Source organism: Haemaphysalis longicornis, unplaced genomic scaffold, assembly GCF_048455015.1.
Source record: "Haemaphysalis longicornis isolate Haplotype H1 unplaced genomic scaffold, Haemaphysalis longicornis Haplotype H1 scaffold_2, whole genome shotgun sequence".
NCBI classification, from domain to species: domain Eukaryota; kingdom Metazoa; phylum Arthropoda; class Arachnida; order Ixodida; family Ixodidae; genus Haemaphysalis; species Haemaphysalis longicornis.
The window spans coordinates 200,712,565-200,737,061 of record NW_027526295.1 but is presented as its reverse complement, the minus strand read 5'-3'; the positions used below and the strand labels follow the sequence as shown (position 1 = coordinate 200,737,061).

The 24,497-nt window shown below is 43.2% G+C and overlaps 1 protein-coding gene across 4 annotated transcripts in view; it reads right to left on the bottom strand.

Annotated features, from left to right (window-relative positions):
* Positions 1-24,497, bottom strand: part of Frl (formin-like protein) — a 269,253-nt gene that overhangs the window by 4,937 nt on the left and 239,819 nt on the right. For all 4 annotated transcript variants that reach the window (XM_077699090.1, XM_077699091.1, XM_077699093.1 and 1 more), the window contains exons 17-26: positions 22,819-22,896; positions 21,824-21,910; positions 19,827-19,895; positions 17,485-17,565; positions 16,237-16,366; positions 15,500-15,672; positions 15,040-15,141; positions 13,001-13,123; positions 2,327-2,432; positions 1,540-1,688 (exon numbers count right to left, since the gene is read on the bottom strand). In XM_077699090.1, the coding sequence (XP_077555216.1) occupies positions 1,582-1,688; positions 2,327-2,432; positions 13,001-13,123; positions 15,040-15,141; positions 15,500-15,672; positions 16,237-16,366; positions 17,485-17,565; positions 19,827-19,895; positions 21,824-21,910; positions 22,819-22,896 (1,056 nt within the window). In that variant the 3' untranslated portion in view covers positions 1,540-1,581. The remainder of the gene's footprint in view (positions 1-1,539; positions 1,689-2,326; positions 2,433-13,000; positions 13,124-15,039; positions 15,142-15,499; positions 15,673-16,236; positions 16,367-17,484; positions 17,566-19,826; positions 19,896-21,823; positions 21,911-22,818; positions 22,897-24,497) is intronic.

Genomic DNA, 24,497 nt, shown 5'->3' with positions numbered 1-24,497 from the left:
CGCCCACTAGAACGTTCCAAGCAAAGCTGATTACAAAGCTAATGCAAACATTTACTCTTCCCATAATTCCCATGCTGCTGAAGTAATGAGTCTCATAGACACTGGCACCAGATTACTTTGCAAGAAACTCTATGACTCTTCTGCACTGTGAAGATGGCAGACAGATTCATTGTAAAACAGAACAACTTTAGGAAGTGCCCAGGACGAATAGTGAACTAAAGGCAAGCGATGAATTAAAAATAGCGGAAGAAGGGCATGCACAGGAAAACGATAAAAAAAAGGCGTGTGCACGAAAGGCCCGTGCAGGGGAAAATAGGGTTGCCACCTGCCCGGTTTTGGACCGGCCCGACCGGTTTTTTAAACAGCGGGCCGGTTGCCGGTCCATAGTTAGAACCGGTCATCATTGGCCGGTTTTTTGGCCGTCGTGCCGTGATTATGTCCGTTTTGGCGTTTTATAAGCATCAATTCAACAACTAAGACGATAAATATGTGTCGACAAGCTGCGCAAAGACACGCCAGCAGAGCGCAGCCGAGCGCGCTGCCTGAGATGGAGGGGGACCTAAGATAGGAACAAAACAACCAAATGCTGCTTCCGCGGTCAGAAATTGCGGTTACTTTTCAGTGAAGCACATACAGAGCAATAACCAAGGTCTCAATCACTTTCAGTGCAAAGGTTATCTTGATTTCTCTCCTAGAAAACGCTACAATAAATGGCGCCGCATGTCAACCCCCCCCCACCTCCCCCTTGAAGGGCCGGTTTTTTTCTCGGGGAAAGGTGGCAACCCTAGGGGAAAAAGAGATTTGTGTACAGGGGGAATAAAAAGAAATACGAACAACGGAGCGCACAACCTCCGACGCATGCTGCACCATCTGGCTGCAAAGTCAGTAAAATGCGTGCATGCGCACTTCTTCGAGAGCGTTTAAGAGAGTGGCCTACATTTATAGGATATGCTTGATCAAGAAGCCTCGCTTGTCGTTTATTTTGAGGCGCCTTTTCGTGCTGCATTGCCACTGAGCAAGATGATCGTTGAAGGGCATCATGCTAGCTGCAATCAGCCTGCTGCACACCCGGCTCCCGAATATAGTAGTTAACAGGATGCTCAGTGGCGAAAGAGCGTAAAAACATGCCTCAAAATAAGTGACCGGCATCGCTTCGTTATCAAGCATTTCCCCTACCTGTAGGCCACACTCTCAAAAGCTCTTGAAGAACATTCCATGTGCGCAGCATACGTCGCAGGTTGTGTGTTCCGTTGGTTGTTTGTATTTCTGTTAATTTCCCCTGTACAACCGCACGCCAAGAGCAGGTTTTAAGTTTATGAGGTACAAAGAGGAAAGAGTCCCTGCTCTTTGGGTGGCCAGCTTCAGGAGGGAGTTAGTTGAGGTAAACGCAGCTAATTGGCTCGAAAAAAGAGTCAGAAGGACGCATGTTCGCATGACCGGAAGAATGCAAGGATTGGCAATCAGCAGTTATCAGCATCACCTTCAACTCACCTTTGGAACTCGGGCTGAAAAAGAAAAGTGCATACACGGCCTGCTCACCCGCTTTTGCGCGCTCTAATTGCCAAGCTCACAGGGGCAGGCCTACAGCTCCATTTCTTCCATGGTGCGCGACAGCCGCACGTTCTCCTGTTTCCGCCGCTGACTCCTCCGCACGGCGTCTGCTCGACGGTACGGCTCGTTCTTGAGGCCTGCGGCAGCGACGGCATCCACATAAGTAGTTTGTGGTGCACATGTCCACAGAGTCAACTGTTTCGAAGCTGGACAGGCTTTTACAAAGCCTCAAAGTGGCTGTATAGGCCAACTGATTGCTAGCACGGCTAACACGAATCGCCTCACAGACTAAAAACAACAATCAGCAAAGCACACACAGCAATATCTGCTACTGTTTATCTGTTACACTAAGTGTGTAGACAAAAGTCGATGAGGAAACTGGCATAAATTAACCAATTAATAAAAAGTTTACAAATATACCATTTACTTTCCGGTAGCAGCCCTAGGATGCACTAGAAGACTACACAAATGCAAGGGTAAGTGTATTCATCACAGACAAATTGCCACCTAAAATTTGTAACCTCACAAGCTGTCAGACTCCCAGAGCTGGTTCAAAAGCTCTTTGATAAAGATAATTAGTGCCTGTGCATTAGTCAGCCAGTACACCTAGAAACATTTGGAAGGAATATTTTGAGACTTTTATAAGCAATGAAAGCACAAAGCTTTCATTCCAAAACAAGAACAAAGAGGTCTGCAACAGGTTTTAGCCATTGAGTTAAAACGAAGTTTCCATTTGCATTTAGCGCCGTAATCACAAGCAGAGAAGAGCACCCACCTAGAAGAATGTCTTCAAGTGCCCCGTTGTAGACTTCGTCCTGTTTCAGCAGGCGTTTCTCATTAACCAGCCGAGTTTTGTTCTTCAGCTCGTTTATCACAGCATCCTGGCGGAGGAAAAAAAATAATAAATAAGAAACCATTTTTGGAACACTTGGCAAGCCCAAGATGAAATACACATTCCATTAACTTCTCGTTTACTTTAAGAACAAAAGGGGAAAGTAAAAAAAAAAAAGATCAGGAAATAGCGATATCTCATTTAGAAAAAATTAATTTTTGTGACCACTGAGCAAGATTTTACAGCACTAAAGCTGTTAAGCAGTAATGACAGGCACGGTAAAATTAGCTGAAGCGAGATGACAAGCATGACGTGACAAAAAGCATGGCAAGCCAGCACGTGTATGGTTAGAGCAGCTCCTACATTGCAAGCAAGCATTTCTCTGGCCTTGACAATCCCCTACAAATGCGGTGCCTTGTGAACCCTCCCTTGCGAGCTAGCCTTCTACTAACTCACTGAAGAGCCACTTGAGCACTTGGACATCAATGGTGAGCGATACAGATGCCCCACATGGAACATTTGCTTTAATTTGACATTACACGTGCAGATTTGTAACTTAATTCCTCTGTTTCATTTGATGCTTATATCTTCCACATATGTGCTCTCCTGCCAGAACAAGCACTCACTAGAGATTTATGCACAATAGAACTGCCTGGAATAAGAAAAACCAGAGGCTAAAAAAAGATAACTGCTGACACACACACACACACACACACACACACACAAAAAAAAAAAAAACCACAGCCAGACTCTCTTCAATGCTTCAACGCTTGAGCAAATTTTCAGCAGAATAAAATTCTAAGTGTTTTCTCAGACTACTTGTACAGTGGTTTTATAGCTGCGTGCAATGCGGGCACCCACAAGCGACATTTTAGTGCTGCAGCTAGCAGATAGCGGATGCATGCACACAGGGGCAGCACAAACATGCATTGCATGTAGCAGTAGCATGGACAAGGCATCACAATGCAAGCGGCATTCTTATACTCGTTTTTTCATATCCCACAGCACGTATTGAGACTTGACAGTTTTGAGTTTAGCTTTGCCTTCATAGAGAAGATTGCAAAAAACAACCTGAACAAAACTTGAAACCAACTGCAACATGTGTTACGCAAGAGGCTATATACACAATTATTTTTTTTTTTATGAGATCCTAGCAAGAACTTTCAAATAAGATTCGGACAGCAGATGGCAGAGTTAGGAAGTACGAAAAAAAGCACTTGCCTCATTCAGCCCTCACATTTAGTTTAAAGTCACCAAACTGCATTTTCTCAGTCCGAGAGGTTCACAGCACACTCGATTCACATTTTAAGGGTGGTGTTTGCCTTCACAAAGATAGGAAGGTTGCGGAAAGTATTTTCGGCAAAGCAAGTGTGTTTTCAAGGCAGTGCAAAGGTAAAATAATACAAGCACTGCTATAACAGCTAGAAAAAAATCTCAATATAAACTTTAGACATTCCCAAAGTGATTGATGCCTGCAGATATTCAAAGTGTCCCAGAAACACACATCAAGAAGTTAAAAAAGAACCAAGCTTGATAGAGAAATCAAACAAACTGTATTTTCTCAGTCATCATGCTTATTTTTAATTTTTTTGCTGAATTAAATTGCGCAATTTATTTATTTTAACTCCCAACTTCTTAATTACTTATTTAAACACTATGGCAGCAATGGGAAAGCTGTGAAGTGATTCACTATTTGTGTGGTTGTTTTTTCCACACAAAAAGAAAGCCCATGAAATGCACGAAATACAAAAAAAAAATGCCACACAACTTTATTTTCCTGACTTCTTTTTCTGTCCCAGAAAAATGACCAAGCAAAGTGAATCTCAAGGAATGTACGTGCCTGATTCAGATGTTTTCCGGGGTGCTGCTCTGCTACATTTCATACGAAAACGTAGCTTTCAGACGAATCATTAAAAATTAGGCTGATTAGAATTGTCTAACTGATTAACATAACTCAGTGAAAAAAACTACACGACGACAAAAAACAAACACTTTGTCTGATTTCTCTAGAGCGCGTGGCCCTTTTTCAATGCTTGGTGCATGTCAGCTGGGATGCCCTGCATTCATGTACAGCTTTGCACTAACAATACATAATAATATAAAAAACTAACATCAAATGGTCAGCCGGACATTTCCTTCGCTAGCTAGTTCGGGAAAATGAATTACATGTGTGCCTGTGTGTGCATGCATGTGTGTGCAGAAAGCCTAAGTTTGGAGCCATATTGCAGATAATAGCAAGGGCATCAGGATTTTATTTGGACTCGGCGGTATTAGCAGCATATCAGGCCACACGTTAGGAGGTGAGAGAAGGCACAACATGCACATGCGAAGCAGCTGACAAGATGGATAAATGTTTCCAAACTTTTTTTTCTCTTCCCTTGTGACAGCAAAAAGAGATTTATTGTTGCTGTAGCACTCTGCTGAGATGTCGCAATAGTCTGGGTGCAACAGTACCAACAAATGTGAAACACATATGAGGGAAATGAATACTGATTTCTGTTGTTTTATGACTTCCAGGGTTGATTTCAAGCATAAACACTGAAGAGGGCTTGGCATGATCAGTTGTAATGCCCTTAGCATTCCTAACATTCACAAAGCAGCCTTTCTCAAACAAAATCTCCAGGACCAAGATGCCAGCTGACACAGAAACACCGATTTGTCCTCACGGCTTGCTGCAGATATTTTCACAATGGTTGCAGAAGGCAAGGCATTAGCAACACCTTGAAAAAACAACAAACTTTTCAGAACGCACTGAAAATATGGTAACACACTCTTACACCTAATGCAGAGCTGCAACCACCTCCGACTGATTGCACATAGCCCAGTACAAACAGTCGAAAGCAACTGAACAATAAAATCGTGAATCACCTTACGCAAGTACCTCATGTTTTAAAAACAGCCACAAATGTGCTTGCTTGTCCCTCTTCAGTGTCTATGCTGGTGAATGTTAGTGGAAGGTTTAATTGCGGTGAGGCAGTAACACACAGGCGTGCATGCAGCTCACGCAACCCACTTATAATTAACATCACAGTGCAAAATAAGGGGAGAGAAAAAAAAAAGTTGATCGCAATGGTAGCGCATCGTGTCACAGCGGGACTCACCTTCGACATAATTTTCAATGGGGCCAATCTGAGCCGGTGAGAAGCTGACCGCTGGGGACTTAGACGGATGAGGTTTCTGTATCTACCCCAGACTGCACAGCCTAGAAACTTTACTTGGGATTGCTTGGGCAGCAACGTCTTTAGGTACGACAGTCGCTCTCCGAACCTGCTCTACCAGAGCATAGCTGATTTATTGAGAGTGACATGGGATGCATGAAGAGGTTAATTTTCAGCACATCAGTTTTGGGAGGTGTTTATTTTTCAATGCCAATATGTGTAAAGGAGTGCACAGTGGTTACTGTTAAACCTCACCATATAAAATGACCTCTAACAAGCTAATAGGTACTACGTAACCATGATCCTGCTTTGCGTTATTGGTGGTAGATGTGGACAATGATTATACTGGAGCAAAATTTATACTGATGCAATTTTGGCTTCCCTTTAAACTTTGTTGCAATGAGGTTTTATTACATTCGTACTTGTGGTGTTCTTATTTTTTAATTTTCTCGTTCCTAATATCAGGGCCGTCGCACCTCACAGGTTTGGCCCATCCAATGACTGGGCTTTTGCAGGTCGTACTGCTTTTTAAAATATTCATAAGGACCTCTAAGCTCAAACTCTCCGACAAGTTGTGTTCCCAGAGGAAAACAGGAATGTGGGGTGGGAAGATTTCAAGCAACAAGATTTCACATAGACGTTTTTGCTCTCCTTTGCACCCAGATGTGCTTGTTCGTTATTTCTATGTATGCCGAGGCAAAACTTTTGCGCTTCTATTGCTGCACACACACACACTGTAAGGTGTATTGCAATGCCAAGACATTATAAGTGGGTTCTGTTTTGCACCAAGGAAAATCTTTAGTAGTGCTGTGCCCAGGACTTATGATTGATGAGCCATTACAACCAGTCAGTGCTTTGCTCCTGATAGTTTTAGGTTTGTCCGGGACTTATAATTGATGTGCCATTATGACCGCTCAATGCTGTGTTCCTAATAGCTTCAGGCTCAGCACACGAAGAAAGGATACCTCAGAATATTTTTGGAAGGTAGTGGCAGCTTGCAGAGCATGCAGTATGAGTGTAAAAGAAAACGTGCATAAAATAAGTGTGCCGGCATGCAGTTCTACAGTACAAAGCCGCAGAGCACTGTGTGGCCCTAACTGTGCAATGCTTTACTCGAGCGCTGACTGCACACAACTAACCCCACACAACTGCACACAACTAACGTGCAGGTTAGTTGTGTGCAGGTCTTAACGACTTTAAGCGCTGACGGCGCAAGTCCCGACTGCACACAACTAACGTTCACATAACAGTGCCTCATGTGTGAAAGAGAGGGAGAATTAGCCAGGTTGTTTGGCCCTACAGTAAGATTACTCTTAGAGAAGGTGGTACCAGAGCCACAGACAACATTCAGCTTTGAGAACAATGCCAGTTTGGTGACAGAAGCTAACATATTTATTCAGGATCTGAATGATGCGAGGTTACGTCACACAGCTTCAATACCAGTCACAAGTCACTGTTGCCTAACTCGTGCGATTTAGCTCGATCATCACAAAGGGTCACCACTACCGTGCACTGTTTGTTGGCAGAAGTTTTTTCAAGTCTAGAGTAAACGATACGACATGCTACAAATTAGGAACACTCCAGGCTTCAAATTGTTTCCAACAAGGACTAAATTGAGGGCACACTGATAAACTAACGATCTGTGTGCAACAACTTAACAGTGATGAGGTAACTTGACTATGGTGTAACAATACGTATATGAACATGACCAGACCAGAACCAAGGATTACGGCTGGTTCACAGCATCAGGCCTGTGGAACGCTAGTCTGTACAGGACGCTAGACCCTGACGTGCTCAGCCGTAAATACCTAAACATACAAAAACAAGACGTTCCTTTCCCGGTCTATGAAAATAACAAAATAAAAAGGGGCCTCCCACACACTTGTGGAACCATTATGCAAAACAAGTCCCACGAGCTAACAAACAAAAATTGCAGAACTGTGCGAGACTGCACAAGCACCTGAACAAAGGCTAATAAGAGCACCTTGCTCGTAAAACACACATGGGGAAAAGTAAAGACATTATTTTCCTGGAGCTCATCAGGTCGCCAACAAAACACTCGACAAACAAAACAACACAGGAATGAAGAAGTATACGGCAGTGCATTGTCACATCAGAATCCCTTCTCTGGCAAACGTCAACGAAAAAGCTAAGCAGAAAGCTCGTATCACAGGCTTCGTAGTAATGGTCCACCGTTTAAAATGCAATTGCATCACAGGTGTGCACGGTAACTTTGTTTTGCAGCATACAGTGTCTCAATTGGTGCAAGACGAATCGCAGGTGCGAGCCGCTTTTTCTCGTCTTCAAGAAAAGCTGAAGAGCATTACAGCACAGTGGGCATAAATTACATACTTGTAGCGAGCAAGAAACATAGCATGGAAAGGTGTACATCACCTCACTGCTGATATTGAGAGTTTACCCTACCAGCCTTTGCATACAGAATCGGATGAATATGCAGAACAAATAGAAAAGGCTCTTACGCAAGCTAAAAAGAACTACAGCCAATTTTCATCAGTTCAACCTCAGTTAATCCAATATTGGGCCAAGCTTAGTGGCTCTGTCACAATCTAAAGCTTCTGTTGATTCAATATTTTATTTCATTTGCCGGAACTTCAGTGCTCCCATAAATGCTGAAGTAGCTAGAGTTAACTGTATTTAATTCTTTCTCACACTGAAAAAAGCTCTGTAGAAAAAAAAAAGATGAGCTTTTGATTGTTCAACAAAAACACTTCTGTGAACACGATGCTGCTAAGTTGCCAAGAAACTCATGTGTGATATGAGGGAGGGACTCACTCCTATGCCACCAGCAACTTTTGGCGTTTAATTTCCTACAATGGCGCCCAAAAAGCCACCCATCTCAAGAGCCCAGAAAACACCTGGCCAAAAGGAGTGTATCGAGCAATACTACTATAGCAAGCATTAGAAACTGGTCTGCACTGAAAATACATTACAATACAAAAGTTAGAGCTCTGGCAAGTACAAAACTGATTGAAAGCAAACATGTTAAAACCTTGTGAAACAGTGGCTGTAGAATTATAAAGTTTCAGATTAGGCCCTTAAATTTCCGGAAATATATGGTAAAATTACAAAATTGAAAAGGCAAACTTAAATTAACAGTCACTTTACAAAACCACATCTTACAAACCAAAGCAGGGAGCTATCAAGTCATTCTACAGCTCACCTGTAATGTTCAGTCTGCGTAAACGCTCTCATAAGGAACCACTAAGGATTCACAACACCTATTCTGCTTTGCGCATTACAACATCGCACAATACAATTTTTTTTTTCAGATTTCAATACTTTCAAAACTACTGTAACAATTTTAACACTTAACCAGAAATTCCACAGCCACTTTTCACTGAGCTTTAACCTCTTCCAAGTGTAGCAAATTCCATTTAGGGCAGACCGGTTCGATGGTTATGGTATGCTTTGAGCATCTCTATGGCGCATCGCGCCGTCCAGCTTGAGCTAAAGCTCCACTGCTTTATTTTTTAACAAAATAGAAAATAAATGCAAAAGGAAACTTTGGTTCGTTGTAGTTTCTTAACTCTTTCGGGACCGCTCCATAGGCCATCGATCACATATGATCGATGGTTTCACGAGCCTGCAGAATACAAATTTTCGCTCGATGGAACACGTAGCGACATCTAGGAGATAGTTTGAAAACTATAGTTTTCTCTTTTGTGAAGTTTCTTTTTTTATCGCCAGGCGGCAATGCATCAGATATTTTATTCTGATGGGCAGTGGTTTCGAATGTAAACAAACATGGCGTCATACTCGCGCGAGCGCGATAAGAAATCCGCCTCATCTCGTCTCGCATATCTTCGCCTTCTACTGTGGATTTTAACGATGAGAGTAGCAGTGAAGAGTCGGAATGCGGCTTTAGAGATCGGATTTCAGCTCGAGTGAGGATTCGGGTGTCGATCAGCCTGGAACATCAAATCGCGCCCAAAGGTGGGTGTTGGTTTCGGTTTCAATTGTCTCTGGAGTAGGTATGTGCGCTTGAAATATGTTCTGGCTGGTTTATATTTGTTCGCTAGGGTGTTAACTACCTATGGTGGTGATCTCCTGCCACCATCTCAGAAAAGGATCAAGTTTTCGCCGAGACGAAAGCCCGGCGTGTACCTAAGCGATGACGTAGCCATGGCCCTAGTGCCAAAGAGATCACGCACAAAACAAAAAACCAGTTACACCTAGCCGCATCAAACTTTCGCGATGAAGACACAGAGCATTGTGTTAGATTTTGTATATCCTGAAATAATTTTATTCTTTTTTAATATATTTATATTTACGCTTTTTTCTATCTTTTTCTGTAGTTTTTTTACAAAGTTCTTACTTTAAGATTTTTTTATGGTTCTATCGTCAGTGTTGAAGTAAAACTTGGTATTGTATGTCAAAGAACATATAATTAGCTGCATTTTGGTATATGCTAAGGTAGGATGGTGCCTTTGCTTTATGTAATAAAAAATTTGTAACGAGACCTCACTTTTTCATCACTTTTTCGGGCGGTCCCGAAAGAGTTAATATGACTTGAACCCGTTTATTCTGGGCTCTGTAAATGCGTAACGTGACAGCCTGGCAAATGCAATGGTCTTCTCCCTAAAGACGTTGGCTTGCCTTCAACATCGGTTGCTTGTCTTGCAGAACGCATTTCTCATGACAGTTGTGCGCTTAGCATCAATGCCTGGAAGACACCTCGCATTCAAGAAGGTGACTGCAGCTTATACACACGGAAATAGACATGATGCGTTTTGTATTGTGCACGTGATGAGCACACACAAAAGCTTGGGAATCAACGGTTGTGCATTTTTCATGTGTCACATTACGTGATGCAAGTGCATTTGGTGTCACGTGGAGATGAAAAGACGTCCGACAAGCTACCGAATGTGAGCTACCCCAGACATTATGGCGCCACAAAATACGAAACTAAAATTAAATACCCGAACATGAAGGTTGGCAAGTTGTTCTGCATGAAGTGAGTGCTATATAGTACAGCAAAAATATCATCGTTCATGCACAGATGTGGTGGGTAGACACTGTGTGAGAAGAAAGCACGCGGTACGAAAAGTAGAGAACGAAAAAAAAAAAGATCTAAAACCTGGTTTTTGGCAATGGTGTAGCTTAACGAAAAATCACAAACTTCCAGAAATTGTGAAAGGTGAAACACTTCTGTATACAACAATTAGACAGGAAAGAAAAAAAAAAAAACATAACTCTTATTTTTAATTGAAATCATACGGAGCTCTGATACCTACTAGAGACGTCACAATTAAACTTGAGGTCTTGCTTCGGTGCTAAAACTGGCATGAACACCCAGTCGGAACTTCCAAAATTTACCACAAGTAAAGGCATGTACCAATATCCTTAAAAAAAAAAAAAAAAAAAAAAAAAAGAAGACATAACTCTTATTTTGAATTGAAATCATACGGAGCTCTGATACCTACTAGAGACGTCACAATTAAACTTGAGGTCTTGCTTCGGTGCTAAAACTGGCATGAACACCCAGTCGGAACTTCCAAAATTTACCACAAGTAAAGGCATGTACCAATATCCTAAAAAAAAAAAAAGACATAACTCTTATTTTTAATTGAAATCATACGGAGCTCTGATACCTACTAGAGACGTCACAATTAAACTTGAGGTCTTGCTTCGGTGTTAAAACTGGCATGAACACCCAGTCGGAACTTCCAAAATTTACCACAAGTAAAGGCATGTACCAATATCCTAAAAAAAAAAAAAAAAAAGCCAATGCACACAAGTCAATGGTCAAAAGAGTTATCATACTGGTTCTCCACATGTAGCCTGGCATTCTGATCTCTTTTGATCCCCACTGCCCGACCTCTCCTCAACCCTCACCTTCAAATTTTGGCTTGTGTGACAGTAAACCTAGCCATTACATGCCTTTCTAGACCCCACCCATTCGTAAACTATAGGGGCAACACTGGTCTTGCAAAATCACGAGTGCTCTCTTCACCGGGTTGCTCAGTTTATTCCCCGTTAAACCTGCCCAGATTCCTCGCAGTAAAAATTGGTATCGATTAATTTCGGGGACAGTTCACAGAATTGGCAGCAAGGGCGAAAATTAAGCACACTGTGTTAGCTGGCATCACAGCATACACCGTGGATGTGGGGACGACCTCTTCCTCCACGCAGAGCTGGACACGTAACAAGCCAGCCACTAGACCATAAGATAACATAGAAACATAGATCGCTGCTCCTAACCTTGCGAATGTTTCATCCTCTTTATAATGTTGAAAAGCTGTATGAATGCAAGTAGGGGACGAATAAATATCCCTGTGACCATGAAAGCAGCATGAGTATACGTATACTATTCTACTAGAGGACAACATATGTTAAGCCCCATAGCAGTGACTGAGGTAGCGTTCCGGAGTTATTTCACGCAGATTTGTGCATTCAACAAGCAATGGCTGTGAAGCCAGTTCAAATGTGTGCCCATGTGAACTTTGTAGTGATGTCCTGTCCAAAAATTTGTGGGAAATACATGCTGCCCTGGACTATCAATATCATACAAAGTTTCTAAACAGAGCCCATCACAAACGAATAACATAAAAAAAAAAAAAAAAAAAAAGAACTGTGACATAGTGCAACAGCAAACCAACACGCCCGAACAGTTTCGTTGTTTCGTAAACACTGTACAATAAGCTACAAGTTAGCGTACATAACAAAAGTCTGCAAGCAACTGCTGCAGTTCTAAAACAAGCTGCAAAGTCACTTTCTTTGGCTGTCTTGGTGTCTAGCCAAGCAAAATAGTCAGGTCAAGTCAAGCATCAACCAAAACTGCACAACCACCGAGTGCTGCAACAAAAACAACAAAACAAAACCACGCCAACACTTTTTGATGCTTCTTTATCAGGAATGGGCCAAGTAGTAGTCTGAAGTCGACTCCTGCCTCACCTTGGCAGCTTAGCCCACGTGCAACTTAATTATTTCTACCAAGGTTCAGATCTGGAGGCTGGTCCCTTTGGGCTATAACAAAAAAGTTATCACCGAAACAAATGGTTTTGAACCAGAGGGAGAGAAGGATGACAACAGCAGCTGTGTCGACTGCCTTGACATTCAAGCAGCTTACGCTCAGTCGCAGACATAGTAGGTAGATGCACCGGCGTTACCCGCAATCTTGTGGCTCCTGAAGATGTTCATCGTCGTTTAATGTCGAACCACGTTCTGGCATCTGATCACAGCTGCCTTAAGTTCATGTTTTCCTTCACAGGTCACCGCGCAAAGCGGAACAGCTCAGCAAGCCACAAGCGAGACAAGCAGAAGCTCGACAAAAAGCGCACACTGACGACACGTTGCCACCTGCAACGTGCCAACGGAAGACGAGAGCTGGCGAGTGGGCGGCAGTAACTCAGCGGCCGGTCTGTGCCCGCCAGAAGCGGTAGACAGGGATGTTGGCCAGGGCGGGAATGTTGGCCGTGGCGAGGGGCCGGCTGTTTACCTGGGTGCTCTTCTTGGCGTTGAGCAGGTTCTTCTTCTGGATGGACTCCTGGGGGGGCTTCTTCAGCGCTTCCTGGGCTGCCACCTCCATCTTCCTCCTAGTCTCGTTCTCCTGCTCCGCCTGCTGCTCAGCGGAAGAGGATGGGGAAGAGGATGGGGATCAAGCAACGATCAACTTGGACGTTCCTGCTCAGCACGGGAGCTTATGATACAAAATGCTATATTTAGTAACCAGTTCGTTGTAACACGCCCCGACAACCACCTTTTGCAAGTAAACAGAGTACAAGGCTGCAATCCACTAACCCTGAATCAGTGCAAATAAACTGCAGGTTGCAGCATTAACCTTTGATTTCACCTTGGCAATGCTCTAACCAGTGACTGGCTGAAACACTTTTAAAAGCTGAACAGAATTTACGCTTGTGCTTCTAGGTGCTTGGCAAGTATGCCTGGCATTAAAGTGACACTAAAGGGTAAGAACAAGTTGGCCTATATCGACAGATTACAGTGCTGACAATGTAAGCACGCCATTCTCATGACTAGCAGTTGTTTAATAAGGCAGAAAACGCCAGAAACGTGAAAACCGGTGACAACGCCCCGTACGCTTTTAGGTACTACGGTTTGTGAGGTCACAAAAGCGTTGAATGGCGAGAGCTCATTGGAGAAGCATTTATAACTGTTTTCCTCAAATCAACAGTTCCTAAGTGGTTGAGCACGCGAAATAATAGTAAATCAAAGCTTAACGTGAGCTCATCTCATTTAAAAAACACAGACTACAGCTTTTATACATTGTGAGACAGGCTACTTCCCTCACGCTTCAGAGTCGACCATCATGCTTCCAGTTTCATTTTGGAAAAGCATCGGTGTGCAATTAGTGGGGTCAAAAATCAACCACAGTGAACGCTCGAGCTTTTGCAAGCAACAAATACGGCAGGAAGCGGCAAACGGTGCAAGAAGAACTGCAGGTTAAGCGACCACCCGAGCTTCTAATTTGTTTTCCACGCGTGGTTGTTGCTATCGGTAAAGTGTGCCCACACCTGGTTCGAACCTTATCACCCGTGAAAGGTTAAGGTACTTACTGCAGGGGGTTGACCGATTCACAACTTGTGCTGTTCTGTTTGCTGTGAACCGCTGTTGATTAACAATTAATCTGTAAATTGTGCGTCGCGTAGCTCTACCCTTGTTATGTTTGGGCCTGGTGGACCTCGGCCACGAGGACTACTCGAGATGGGTGCCGGAAAGCGATTGTACATTTCACGCTAGTTTGGCGTGAGAGAAGAGAGTATGAGATGGATGTGATCGCCAGATGATGCGAGATGAAAGAGCCCGCCTGAGCGAGCCTAGCCCAACGTTTATACGCTGGCCTAGCCGGGCAGCCGCGTGTGCCCGATATTTGAATTGGCGCTCGTCCCTTCTGAAGGGGGCTTCGCTCGTGCCGGCTTGATGGGGTCTGGGTCACACCAGGCGCTCGGGCGTTTCATATAATTTCTGGTTCTGTCAGTCCAAGTCCACGCCAGCCTCCTTGGCCAGAGAAGCTTTCTCGACGGTCGGCCATAACTTAGAGACATACAAGCTCCCATCGCCAGAGTGAGAGTGCCTAGCACCAACTGTTTAAACTCTAGACCACACCGGTGCCTCACTCTTACTTTGTGACGTGATAGCTACGTCGCAAAAAAATAAAGGGGAAGTGGGAGAGAAAAATGCCAGCTTTATTTACTTATTCCTCAGCAAATAACGCATCATTGCTTGTCAAACAAAAGCTGAGAGTGCTATAAATCGTAGGATCCTTCAGTGTCCCCTCAAGCCAGGCCCTTTTCATCAGAACGCAACAAGATGGGTTTTGAGCCCTTAGTCTCTCAACTGCGTTGCTGCGATCATACAAGGATAAAAATGGGGACAAAAGGCATGAAACTGTAATACCGTGCAAAAACTATGATTGGTGGTCTATGAATTTGTTGGATGGACAGCTGGCTAACATTACGACGTACCAGGTGGTACGGAAGATGAGCACAGCGTGGAGAACATGAGAAAGGTGCCAGTTACCTTGAACGCCTTGATGAATCGAACGAACATGGCAAAGAAGATGTTGGTAGCGACACTCCGTGCACTTTCCCCAAAGTACTCCACACAGTCGGCGTACGCTTCCTGCAATGCAACAACACGGAACCTTGGTGACTGCTCTGAGAGATTACAGGGAATAGTGGTAGCGCAATACACAGACACTAGAGGTGCGCAAATGTTCAGAACTTCAGATAATTGCAAACAGCAATTGCTATTTGATTCTATTCCATTCACAGTGCACTTTTACCCTTCAAAGCATTCAATCTTTTTTTTTTCCAATATATTTAAAATCATGAAGAATAAGAGACATAAGGGATGGCTTTGCTGCAAGACACGCTGCCCTTAGTCTCGGGATCACTGAGCAGGTCAGCGCTACAAGAAATGCCGACAGCACTGCCACCCAATGCCGTTCCAATTAGGGCTAGCCTAGTATGTATCACACCTGTGCGGTCTTGATGTCCTGCTGCAGCCTGCGCAGCTTGTCCTCGGACTGTGCGAGGAACTCGTGGAGCACGGCGGCGTCCTTGGAGTCCCGGCGGAGGGCCAGCTCCTTCTTGCACAACTCCATGCCCTTCTCCAGCTCGTGGCTGTCCGTCAGGATGTTCTCCAGCGTCACTGCATTAAAGTGGGCAGGGAAGGTTCTTTTCCTGTTCCACTACGTAGTATCAGCTGCAAATGAAAACTGTGCACTGTGGTCAAGCACGGTATAAGCTGCCAATGCAGTGAGGAAGGTTTGAACTACATCAATACACTATGTATGTGCAACTGTAGAGGTCACCACAGCCCAGACCCCTTGTTAGGCAGCCACCACGTGTCACCACATGTTGTTACGGTTTGTTTGTATCTATCCCGGCCAATAAAGGGGGTTATTTTTAAGGGGAGGATCTATATAAATGGGGAGGATCATTTCGGCTCATGAAGTGCCAGTGTGTGTCATCTTTGTTTGCGAGCTAGTGCCGCCCGTGCTCGTGTAGCACCAACCACGTGACATGGTGTCAGGAGTGGCAGAGCGAAAATGTTTGCCCTCAGGTGCCTATAATTTATGCCGGAAAATTGGCAGCACACAAGTTTTCTCTTGCACACCAATGGGAAATGTCACTGCATCAGCACGTCTCAAACCATGGTGGCTGGAGAAAAGGCAACTGCTTTTGCTCAAGGTGTTCAGCAATGTGCACCAACCCGTGCATGCACGCTCGACGAATCGTAGCTCCTGGTCGAAGGTCATGAGGTCGGGAAACTTTGCGCCGATTGTCTCCACAATGTAGTGCAGAAGCGAGATCTTCCTGTCGGCCGTCTTGGTGTCTGCAAGCTGTACGGCACCCAAATAAAAAAAAAAAAGGGAAGTTAGCCAGGCACTTGGCAGTTCACACTGTATTCCACATCCTTTGATGCTCCTGTTTTCTATGCTTAATAATACATACCACCAGTGATATGCTTACAAGCATTGATGCTGCCGAAAGTAAATGTTTGAAGCCCCTCCATTAAGCCATTTTTAGCAAACACCGATTAGCCAAACCTTCATAATTTCTTCTTTGGATCCAAAGTAAACTTTTCTCTGCTTTTAATTAGAGGAATAGATCTAATGTGTTTCTTGCTTTATGATCAAATTTGAAGTCTTCAGAAGTAGCCCTATAGGATCTTAATTTTCTAAAACCCAACGAGACCCCCAATTTAGCAAAGTATTTTGCCGCTCCTGCCACCTCTATTTGCATGAGGTACAGCTGTGCTAAAAGTCTAAACGTGTTGCAAAATATTACCACCCTTAGTTCTTTACATTTTTCTTGGCACACCAAATGTTCCATTGGATGTCCACGTTAAATGCCTGTTGGGAGCCTACACCACTTCCACCAAGCAGAGGCTTTGCGCAATGGAACAAAGGGTACATAACAATTGAACAGAATGCCATCTTCGAAATACACTGTAAGTATAACGAATTAAATAAAATTGTAGCAATAACCAAAAATATATTTAAAAAATGCTCTAACTTTTATTTACTGTGAGCTTGTTATATAGCCAATTCAAAGAGACTCTGCTTTCTTGGGTTTTTGTTTGTTTTGTTTTTTGTTAGCACTGAGCCACAACCTGCCTATTTAGGTGGATAACAAGCTTGTTAATCATCAAAAGTCAATTCTAATAAAGTTTCACTTCATTAATTTTACCTGTTGAGTTGGTGGGTGAGTATGTTTCATTAAATCGGGCACACACACCAAGAGGCCCAATCTGTGCTACTACACCAACTTGGTTTTTGCCCCTTCAATTCACTAAGGCAAGGAAGAGGATTCCCCGAACAGCCGCGCCATGTTAGCTGGCGTCCCAGCAGCCTCTCTTCAACAAACAGCAGCACAACCAACAACCTCGTGTTCACATGAACAGATGAACTATTCGAAAACCCAATAGTGTTCACAGTTAAATAGAAGGAACTCTGACCATGTCGAGACTCTGAAGCTTGAACCCGTATGCCGGGCCCCTCTTCGAGCTGTTCATGTAGTTCCCAAAGGCGAGAATAACCTGCATAAACAATAAGACAGCGTGAACAATGCAGTCAAGCCTGGGCCTTGTGCCAAAGAAGAGAGGATTTGACCAAAAAAAAACGAAAACTTGGCTCAAGAGTAACACAAACATGAGGCAATTCATAGGACATGCCATACATATTTAGGGCAAAAGTGCAAAAATGGAGCCAAATAAACCTTGTTCCCACAGTTTCAAGGGGATCTTTGGCCTAGAGACCACACAACTGGCATCAGCAGCGCACTTTTTGTCAGAAAAGCTGGTGCTCACGCCAGTCAGTTGAAGAACTCAATAGCTTTGCCTCAAGGCTAACTGAGACCTCAACTGAAAGTAAACAAATACAGCAGAGAAAAACTTGATGCAGTAGGCATGTACCACATTTAATTGTCGTTCCCCACCTCTAACTATATTCCTACTTTGTAATGTAAATGACAGTCACTGCATATGCTGAAAATCTGTAAAACACCTCCACTGGGCTAAAGATAACAGGCACACAGGGGCACGTTCCTTGCACAGCAGTGTATAGTGCCAAGAATAAGAACTTTTTTTTGTGACTGCACCACCAAAACGCTGCACTGCAAGGTGGTGAGTTCTTAGCTGCTGGACTTTTGCCCCTGATGTCACAATCTGATGTCTGTCAAAATTGCCAAAGCAGTGGCACCATCTGTAAGGGTATAGCAAATTTTACTTCCCAGCAGCATGTGGTACTGGCACTGTACACTGCTTTCCAGATAATTCTCCAGAAAAAAACATATGCTGCACAAAAACTTTAAAACAAATCTCAGATTTTAAATTCAGTGCTTAAAACACTCAGAACAGCAGCACAAGCTTAACACTTTCGTGACAGCACCTATTCCCATTGATAGTATGCTATCGATAAATACAAGTTCAAATTTTGGAGCTCAACGAGCACTTGTGGACCGCTAACGCCATCCAAATGGTAAAGGAGGAAGTGTTTTATCAGTTTCGCTTTCGAGTTTCGTTTTTGCACTGCGGAGGGGATTTTCAAATGCCCTTCGCCGGCAGGGAGACGAGCTCACGTGGTTTCAGTTGTGGCGTCACCGCTGCTTGCCGATGCTCCACATGAACGGCGAATTTAGACAGATGTATCTGAGCTTGAATCTGTGCATGATGGTGGCAGCACAGATACAAAAAAACAACTTCGATTCGTCAGACTTTAGTACAGACAGCAAACGTGTGTCAAGTCACCCCGAACCATCACCAGGTGTGCGTCGGTGAGTTTCACTTTCTTCTCCCGTCGCTCTATCGTGGGCGCGCGCTGTTGCGAACGGATCCGGCCCTGTTCTAAAGGACACAGCTCTTATCTGCAGGGTGCCGACTTCGTTCGGGCGAGACCGTTTGGCGCCGGCTGCACAGAGAGTCAAGCTTTCTCCACGAAGACGGCCCGGAGTTGACCTTGGCGTAGCGTTCTGGAGCAGCACGCAGCCGTTCATGTTTATATTTATATTTTTTTATGTAAAGAACTTTTGCACTTACATGGCTCATATCTGCAGTATTATTTCATAAGTGTTTTAATTCAAAGTGTATATTTCAAATTGTTTTTATGTCTACCATTTGCAAAGTAGTATTGAGGTTATCAATTTTTTTTGTTTTTTGCTACTTTGTTGATTTTACAAATTTTAATAAAACTCCTCATGCATCTGCTGTTTGAAATTATTATATTTGGAAAGCTCCATTCTTCTTCTATCATTTCATAACTGACACTTCAGAATTCATCATTTTCTGTGGAAAAAAAAATATATATATTTCCTGGACTACCCATAAACAACCCGTAGGCACTAGTGTTCATATAATTGTATGCATGTAAATAACTTTTGTACTTACAGGGTTCATTTTGGCAGTACTATTCTATAAGAGTCTTATGTTCAAAGTGCATATTTCAAATTGTTTTTATCTGTACCCTGTGCAAAGAGGCAATAATGTTTTCGTCATTTCTTTTTGGTACTTTTTTTTTGTTTTGATAATTTTTTTTAATAAAATGCGTAATAAATATGTTGTTTGAAATTATTACTGTTAGAAAGCCCTGTTTTTTTCTCTATCAATTCGTATCTTACAATTCAGCATCAGTCCTTTTCTGTGGCAAAAAAAATATATATATATTTCCTGGAACACCCAAAAACAACCGATTTTTCTGCAGTCATGAAAGTGTTAAACAAAGCCATGTAGACTTTGGTCCTACACAGTGCATAGGCATAAATGGACACAGTTCAGCAATCAAGTAGTACCCAAGGCTAGCTCACCTCAAGAAGCTTCCGGAGCCGTTTTGAGTTTTTGATCGCTCTGGACGCTGCTGTTATCGCATGAACTTGCTGCAAGGCAAAAGCAAAAAGCAAATCCAAGCTAAACAAACATTGTTTTTCTTTTTGCACAATTATGATGCCATTGGCAATAAACAAGAACTGGAAAAACGTTTGCCCAGTGACGCGTGAGCCCTTAGTATGAAGCAGGCTGCAGCACAAAAGCCCTTTCAGCCAATGGCACATCAACATTCATAAGAAAATAATGGCCTCGAAAACAAGCAAAATATTTCAGCAAATGTTGCTCACAAAACTATCCGCATATTGCTAAGCCAATCACTTTTTTTGAAAAAGGGGCTTAACTTTTTTGGAACCGCTCCATAGGCCATCGATCACATATGATCGATGGCTTCGCGAGCCTGCAGAATACAAATTTTCGCTTGATGGAACACCTAGCGACATCTAGGAGATAGTTTGAAAGCTGGAGTTTTCTCTTTTGTGAAGTTTCTTTTTTTATCGCCAGGCGGCAACGCGTCAGATATTTTATTCTGACGGGCAGTGGTTTCGAATGTAAACAAACATGGCGTCATACTTGTGCGAGCGCGATAAGAAATCCGCCTCGTCTCGGCTCGCATATCTTCGCCTTCTACTGTGGATTTTAACGACGAGAGTGGCAGTGAAGAGTCGAAATGTGGCTTTAGAGATCGGATTTCAGCTCGAGTGAGGATTCGGGTGTCGATCAGCCTGGAACATCAAATCGCGCTCAAAGGTAGGTGTTGGTTTCGGTTTCAACTGGCTCTGGAGTAGGTATGTGCGCTCGAACTATGTTCTGGCTGGTTTATATTTATTCGCTAGGGTGTTAACCACCTATGGTGGTGATCTCCTGCCACCAGCGCAGAAACGGATCAAGTTTTCGCCGAGACAAGAGCCCGTCGTGTACCTGGGCGACGACGTAGCCATGGCCCTAGTGCCAAAGAGATCACACACAAAACAAAAAACCAGTTACACCTAGCCGCATCAAACTTTTTCAATGAAGAAACAAAGCATTGTGTTAGATTTTGTATATCCTGAAATAATTTTATTCTTTTTAATATTTTTATATTTACGCTTTTTTCTATCTTTTTCTGTAGTTTTTTTACGAAGTTCTTAGTTTCAGATTTTTTCATGGTTCTATCGTCAGTGTTGAAGTAAAACTTGGTATTGTATGTAAAAGAACATATAATTAGCTGCATTTTGGTATATGCTAAGGCAGGATGGTGCCTTTGCTTTATGTAAAAAAAAAATTTGTACCGAGACCTCCCTTTTTCATCACTTTTTCCGGCGGTCCCGAAAGAGTTAATGTGCACTGGCTGTACGTGCATAAATCCAAACTTCAAGTGAATGTGTACACTATTTTTCCGTCCCTCTTGGAGCACCGCCATGAGAGCATTTCCCGGGGACAGCAGAAATTATGGCTGCCGTTGAAAGGTCGGTGATGGTTCAACTATTCGGGCGACCGGTCTGCGCACATAGAGCAATTTCGGAAAGCGGTGCCACAAGCATAACTAGATGTGCTTAGTAAACTTAGTAATGTGGGCGACAGCGACAAGCAAGAAAATAGTACCGACAATACACTGCCACTAGGCACCTTATCGCTTCGGTACACTAAGGCTCTTTAACACTATGCTTGGAATTTCGATCACTTGTAAAATCCCCTGTACAAGTAATCCTCGAGAAAAATGCACTTAGTGACTTTCAGGTAAAACCTGGCACTCTAACAGCAAGCCATCACCACCAGCTCTGTGCGCACTTTCCGCAGTCCCCCAGGAAGTCCCTGCACGGTGATGCAGCAATTGCTGTAAAACAGTGGCATCCCAAGACAGCCGGAAATATCTGGTCTACAGAATCAGACACCACCACAAATACACTTTCTTTTTATGTTATTTAACTACTAAGGTTGCTTTCATTTTAGATAAAGATCTACAGACTCCAAGAATAGAATGCATAAATAGAAGTCTTACCGGCGTGATGATCTGGATGTTTTCCGCAAAGGATGCGATGTAGCTCATGATGTTCAGTTTCTGTGATAACCTCTCAATCTTTGTCAGCTGCAGGCAAGAGTATGTCAATCAATGGCTGCACTCTTTGCAATGTGTACATCTGGCTGCTCTACATGTGCAACAAGACGCCTTATCTTCAGTAGCGAAAGCTAACAAAACTGTAGTGAAGGAGACTTTCATAAAAGCAACCAGACAGAAGTTTTACTATTCATTCATAATTTTGTGATTTTGATTTCAAGTACTACTATTTAGGCATAGCGATTGTATTTAATGTATACTTTTTTTATTGTATTCAGAAATTTCACCCCACGAGATTATTCCCAACAAGTTGATGCTAACGGTAAAAGTTTATGGAACTTGAGCTTAAAGCAAGAGCATTTCACCTTCAATCAAACAGGGAAGCAAATTACATATGTTTAAGAAATATCACCGCTTTTACAGGTGAACTCCTGGAATAAAATAAAATGATCATTTGAAAAATAAAAATAAATAAAAATAAACTGATCACTTGAGTAAAAATTGTAGCATAAATCTTTTTTTGGATTAGGAAAACACGTTACACCCCTGCCAATAAACAAATAAATAAATAAATAAACAAGGAGCAGCAGAACCACACATGCTTACTTGGTGCCCACTGCACAGATGCTATGCTACACATGAGGTTTTAGGTGGGAGATCACAGAGAGTATCAACGCATCCACAACAAAACAAAACAGCTACAAAAAGAAACAAACAGGACAAATTCTCTAAAAACTTCACACGTCGCACATGCAAATTCATACCCATGCAAAGTCGTACCTTGCCGATGCCAGCATTCAAAGCCACCAACTTAATTAAGCAAGTCAAAAGCTACTTCGCTACATCTGAGTCACAATAATAATAAAAAAAAGAGTGAGAGAGAGAGAAATGCCAACTGTAGACTTCTTTTTTCCAGGACCCCACAAGAAGTGACTCACCTGAAGCAGGAACTTGTCTTCATCTGTGAGGGCATCCACAGGCTTCTTCTCCCGTTCGTACTCTCGGTATGCCTTCGTCTGAAAATGGTGCACAAAGCGTCTCTCAACAATGACGCACAACCCGACACGGCACAGTTACCATATGCAAGGTCAACTAGGGTTATTTTAGTGCGCAAACACTTTGGCGGCCGCAACTGTAGTTTCATGGCGGCATTGTAACCGAACGAACGATGGGGAGAAAAAATATTGAAAGAAAACAGAAGAGACGGGTGTTGCGAAACTGTGACGGCACGAGATGTTCCTCCAAAAGTTTGAGGGGGAGGGCAGTTGCTGAGCCTGCGCCAGACATGCGTATGAAAACTGCCCTCGGCGTCTAGTGGTGACCGAGAAAGGAAACGCAAAACCAGACATCCATGAAAGTAGGCCTCTCGTTCTTTCAAGTTCTGCGTGCTGCATGATCCTCAGTCCTTCAGGTCCTTCATCGTCCTCCTTGTTGCGTGGCTCATCATAAGCACGTGACATTTGCGGGGGAGGTTCAAACGCGATTTACAAAACATGCTCGGTTGCGCCGACGCACTGTGAGATAGCAGCAGGGTAGCCCACGCCGCCGTGCGTTTGCTGGTCGCGCAATCACTTCCCGAGACGCAGCAGCTGTGCGCCGTGACTGAAAAGGCTGCAGTTCGCACTGCGCCCAAATTTCGCTGTAGGGAGTACCGTAACTGTCAAGCATTCTTTTCTCTGGTAAATCAATTCAACCACAGTTATTCAATCTTCAGGTTCCCTTTCTTCCTTTCTTAATAAAGTTTTCTTCCTTGCTTCTTGAATGAACCTTTTTAATGCTCCAGATGTATTTATTATTATCTATGTACTTCTTAGCCACAGTACGCTCACATCAGCACAACTACTCGGCAGCATTTAAATTGCAGCCGAAGAGACAAATTACGTCATACAACTTTGTGTGGTTAAGCAGACTCCCAGGCAACATAAATTTGACCATCGGTTGGAGATCGTGTTACGACCTTTTGTAGCGGACTGCCCTCACCTGTGGGGAAAATTTACCTGAGCTAACAGCTCTATTTAAACAGCTTTTTAGGGTCAACCGCAGTTCTCGTACTCTTTACTATTATACTGAAGACACTTATGTAGGATTGTATACTTTGTGAAAAAAAAAAAAAAAAAAAATAGAGCTGGCCGAGTTTATTTAAGTACAGGCAAGGTTTCACAGTTTGTTCGGATGTAGCTAGCTACAATTTGTGCACTGCAAACGCTAAGCTTATGTAGTACAGACTAAAATTTGAAAAGAAACAGGTAATGAAAACTGCTGGTTTTATTACAAAATGTATGGCTCCGTATATCCAATTAGCCAACAGGTTTAAAACTGCCAGATCTGGACAGAAAGAAGTTTTAGTTTTATGTTGGGTCTTGCTAATGCTTCCCAAACCGCCTACCGTTTCGCCAAAAAATGTCACAGTCCTTGCAATTGAGCAGAGTGCGTCTGAGCCTACTTGTTACAAGCGTTGGTTGTAACAAGAGTGCATAACAGTCAGTCACATTCGTTATGCCCGAGTTCAACTATACCGCTTCAGACAGCAGCACATACCAAGGTGGTCCACATAAAACAAACTGTATCAGTTGTTTCAACAAGCCATTCTCAGAGACCCATGCTCAGAGACCCATAC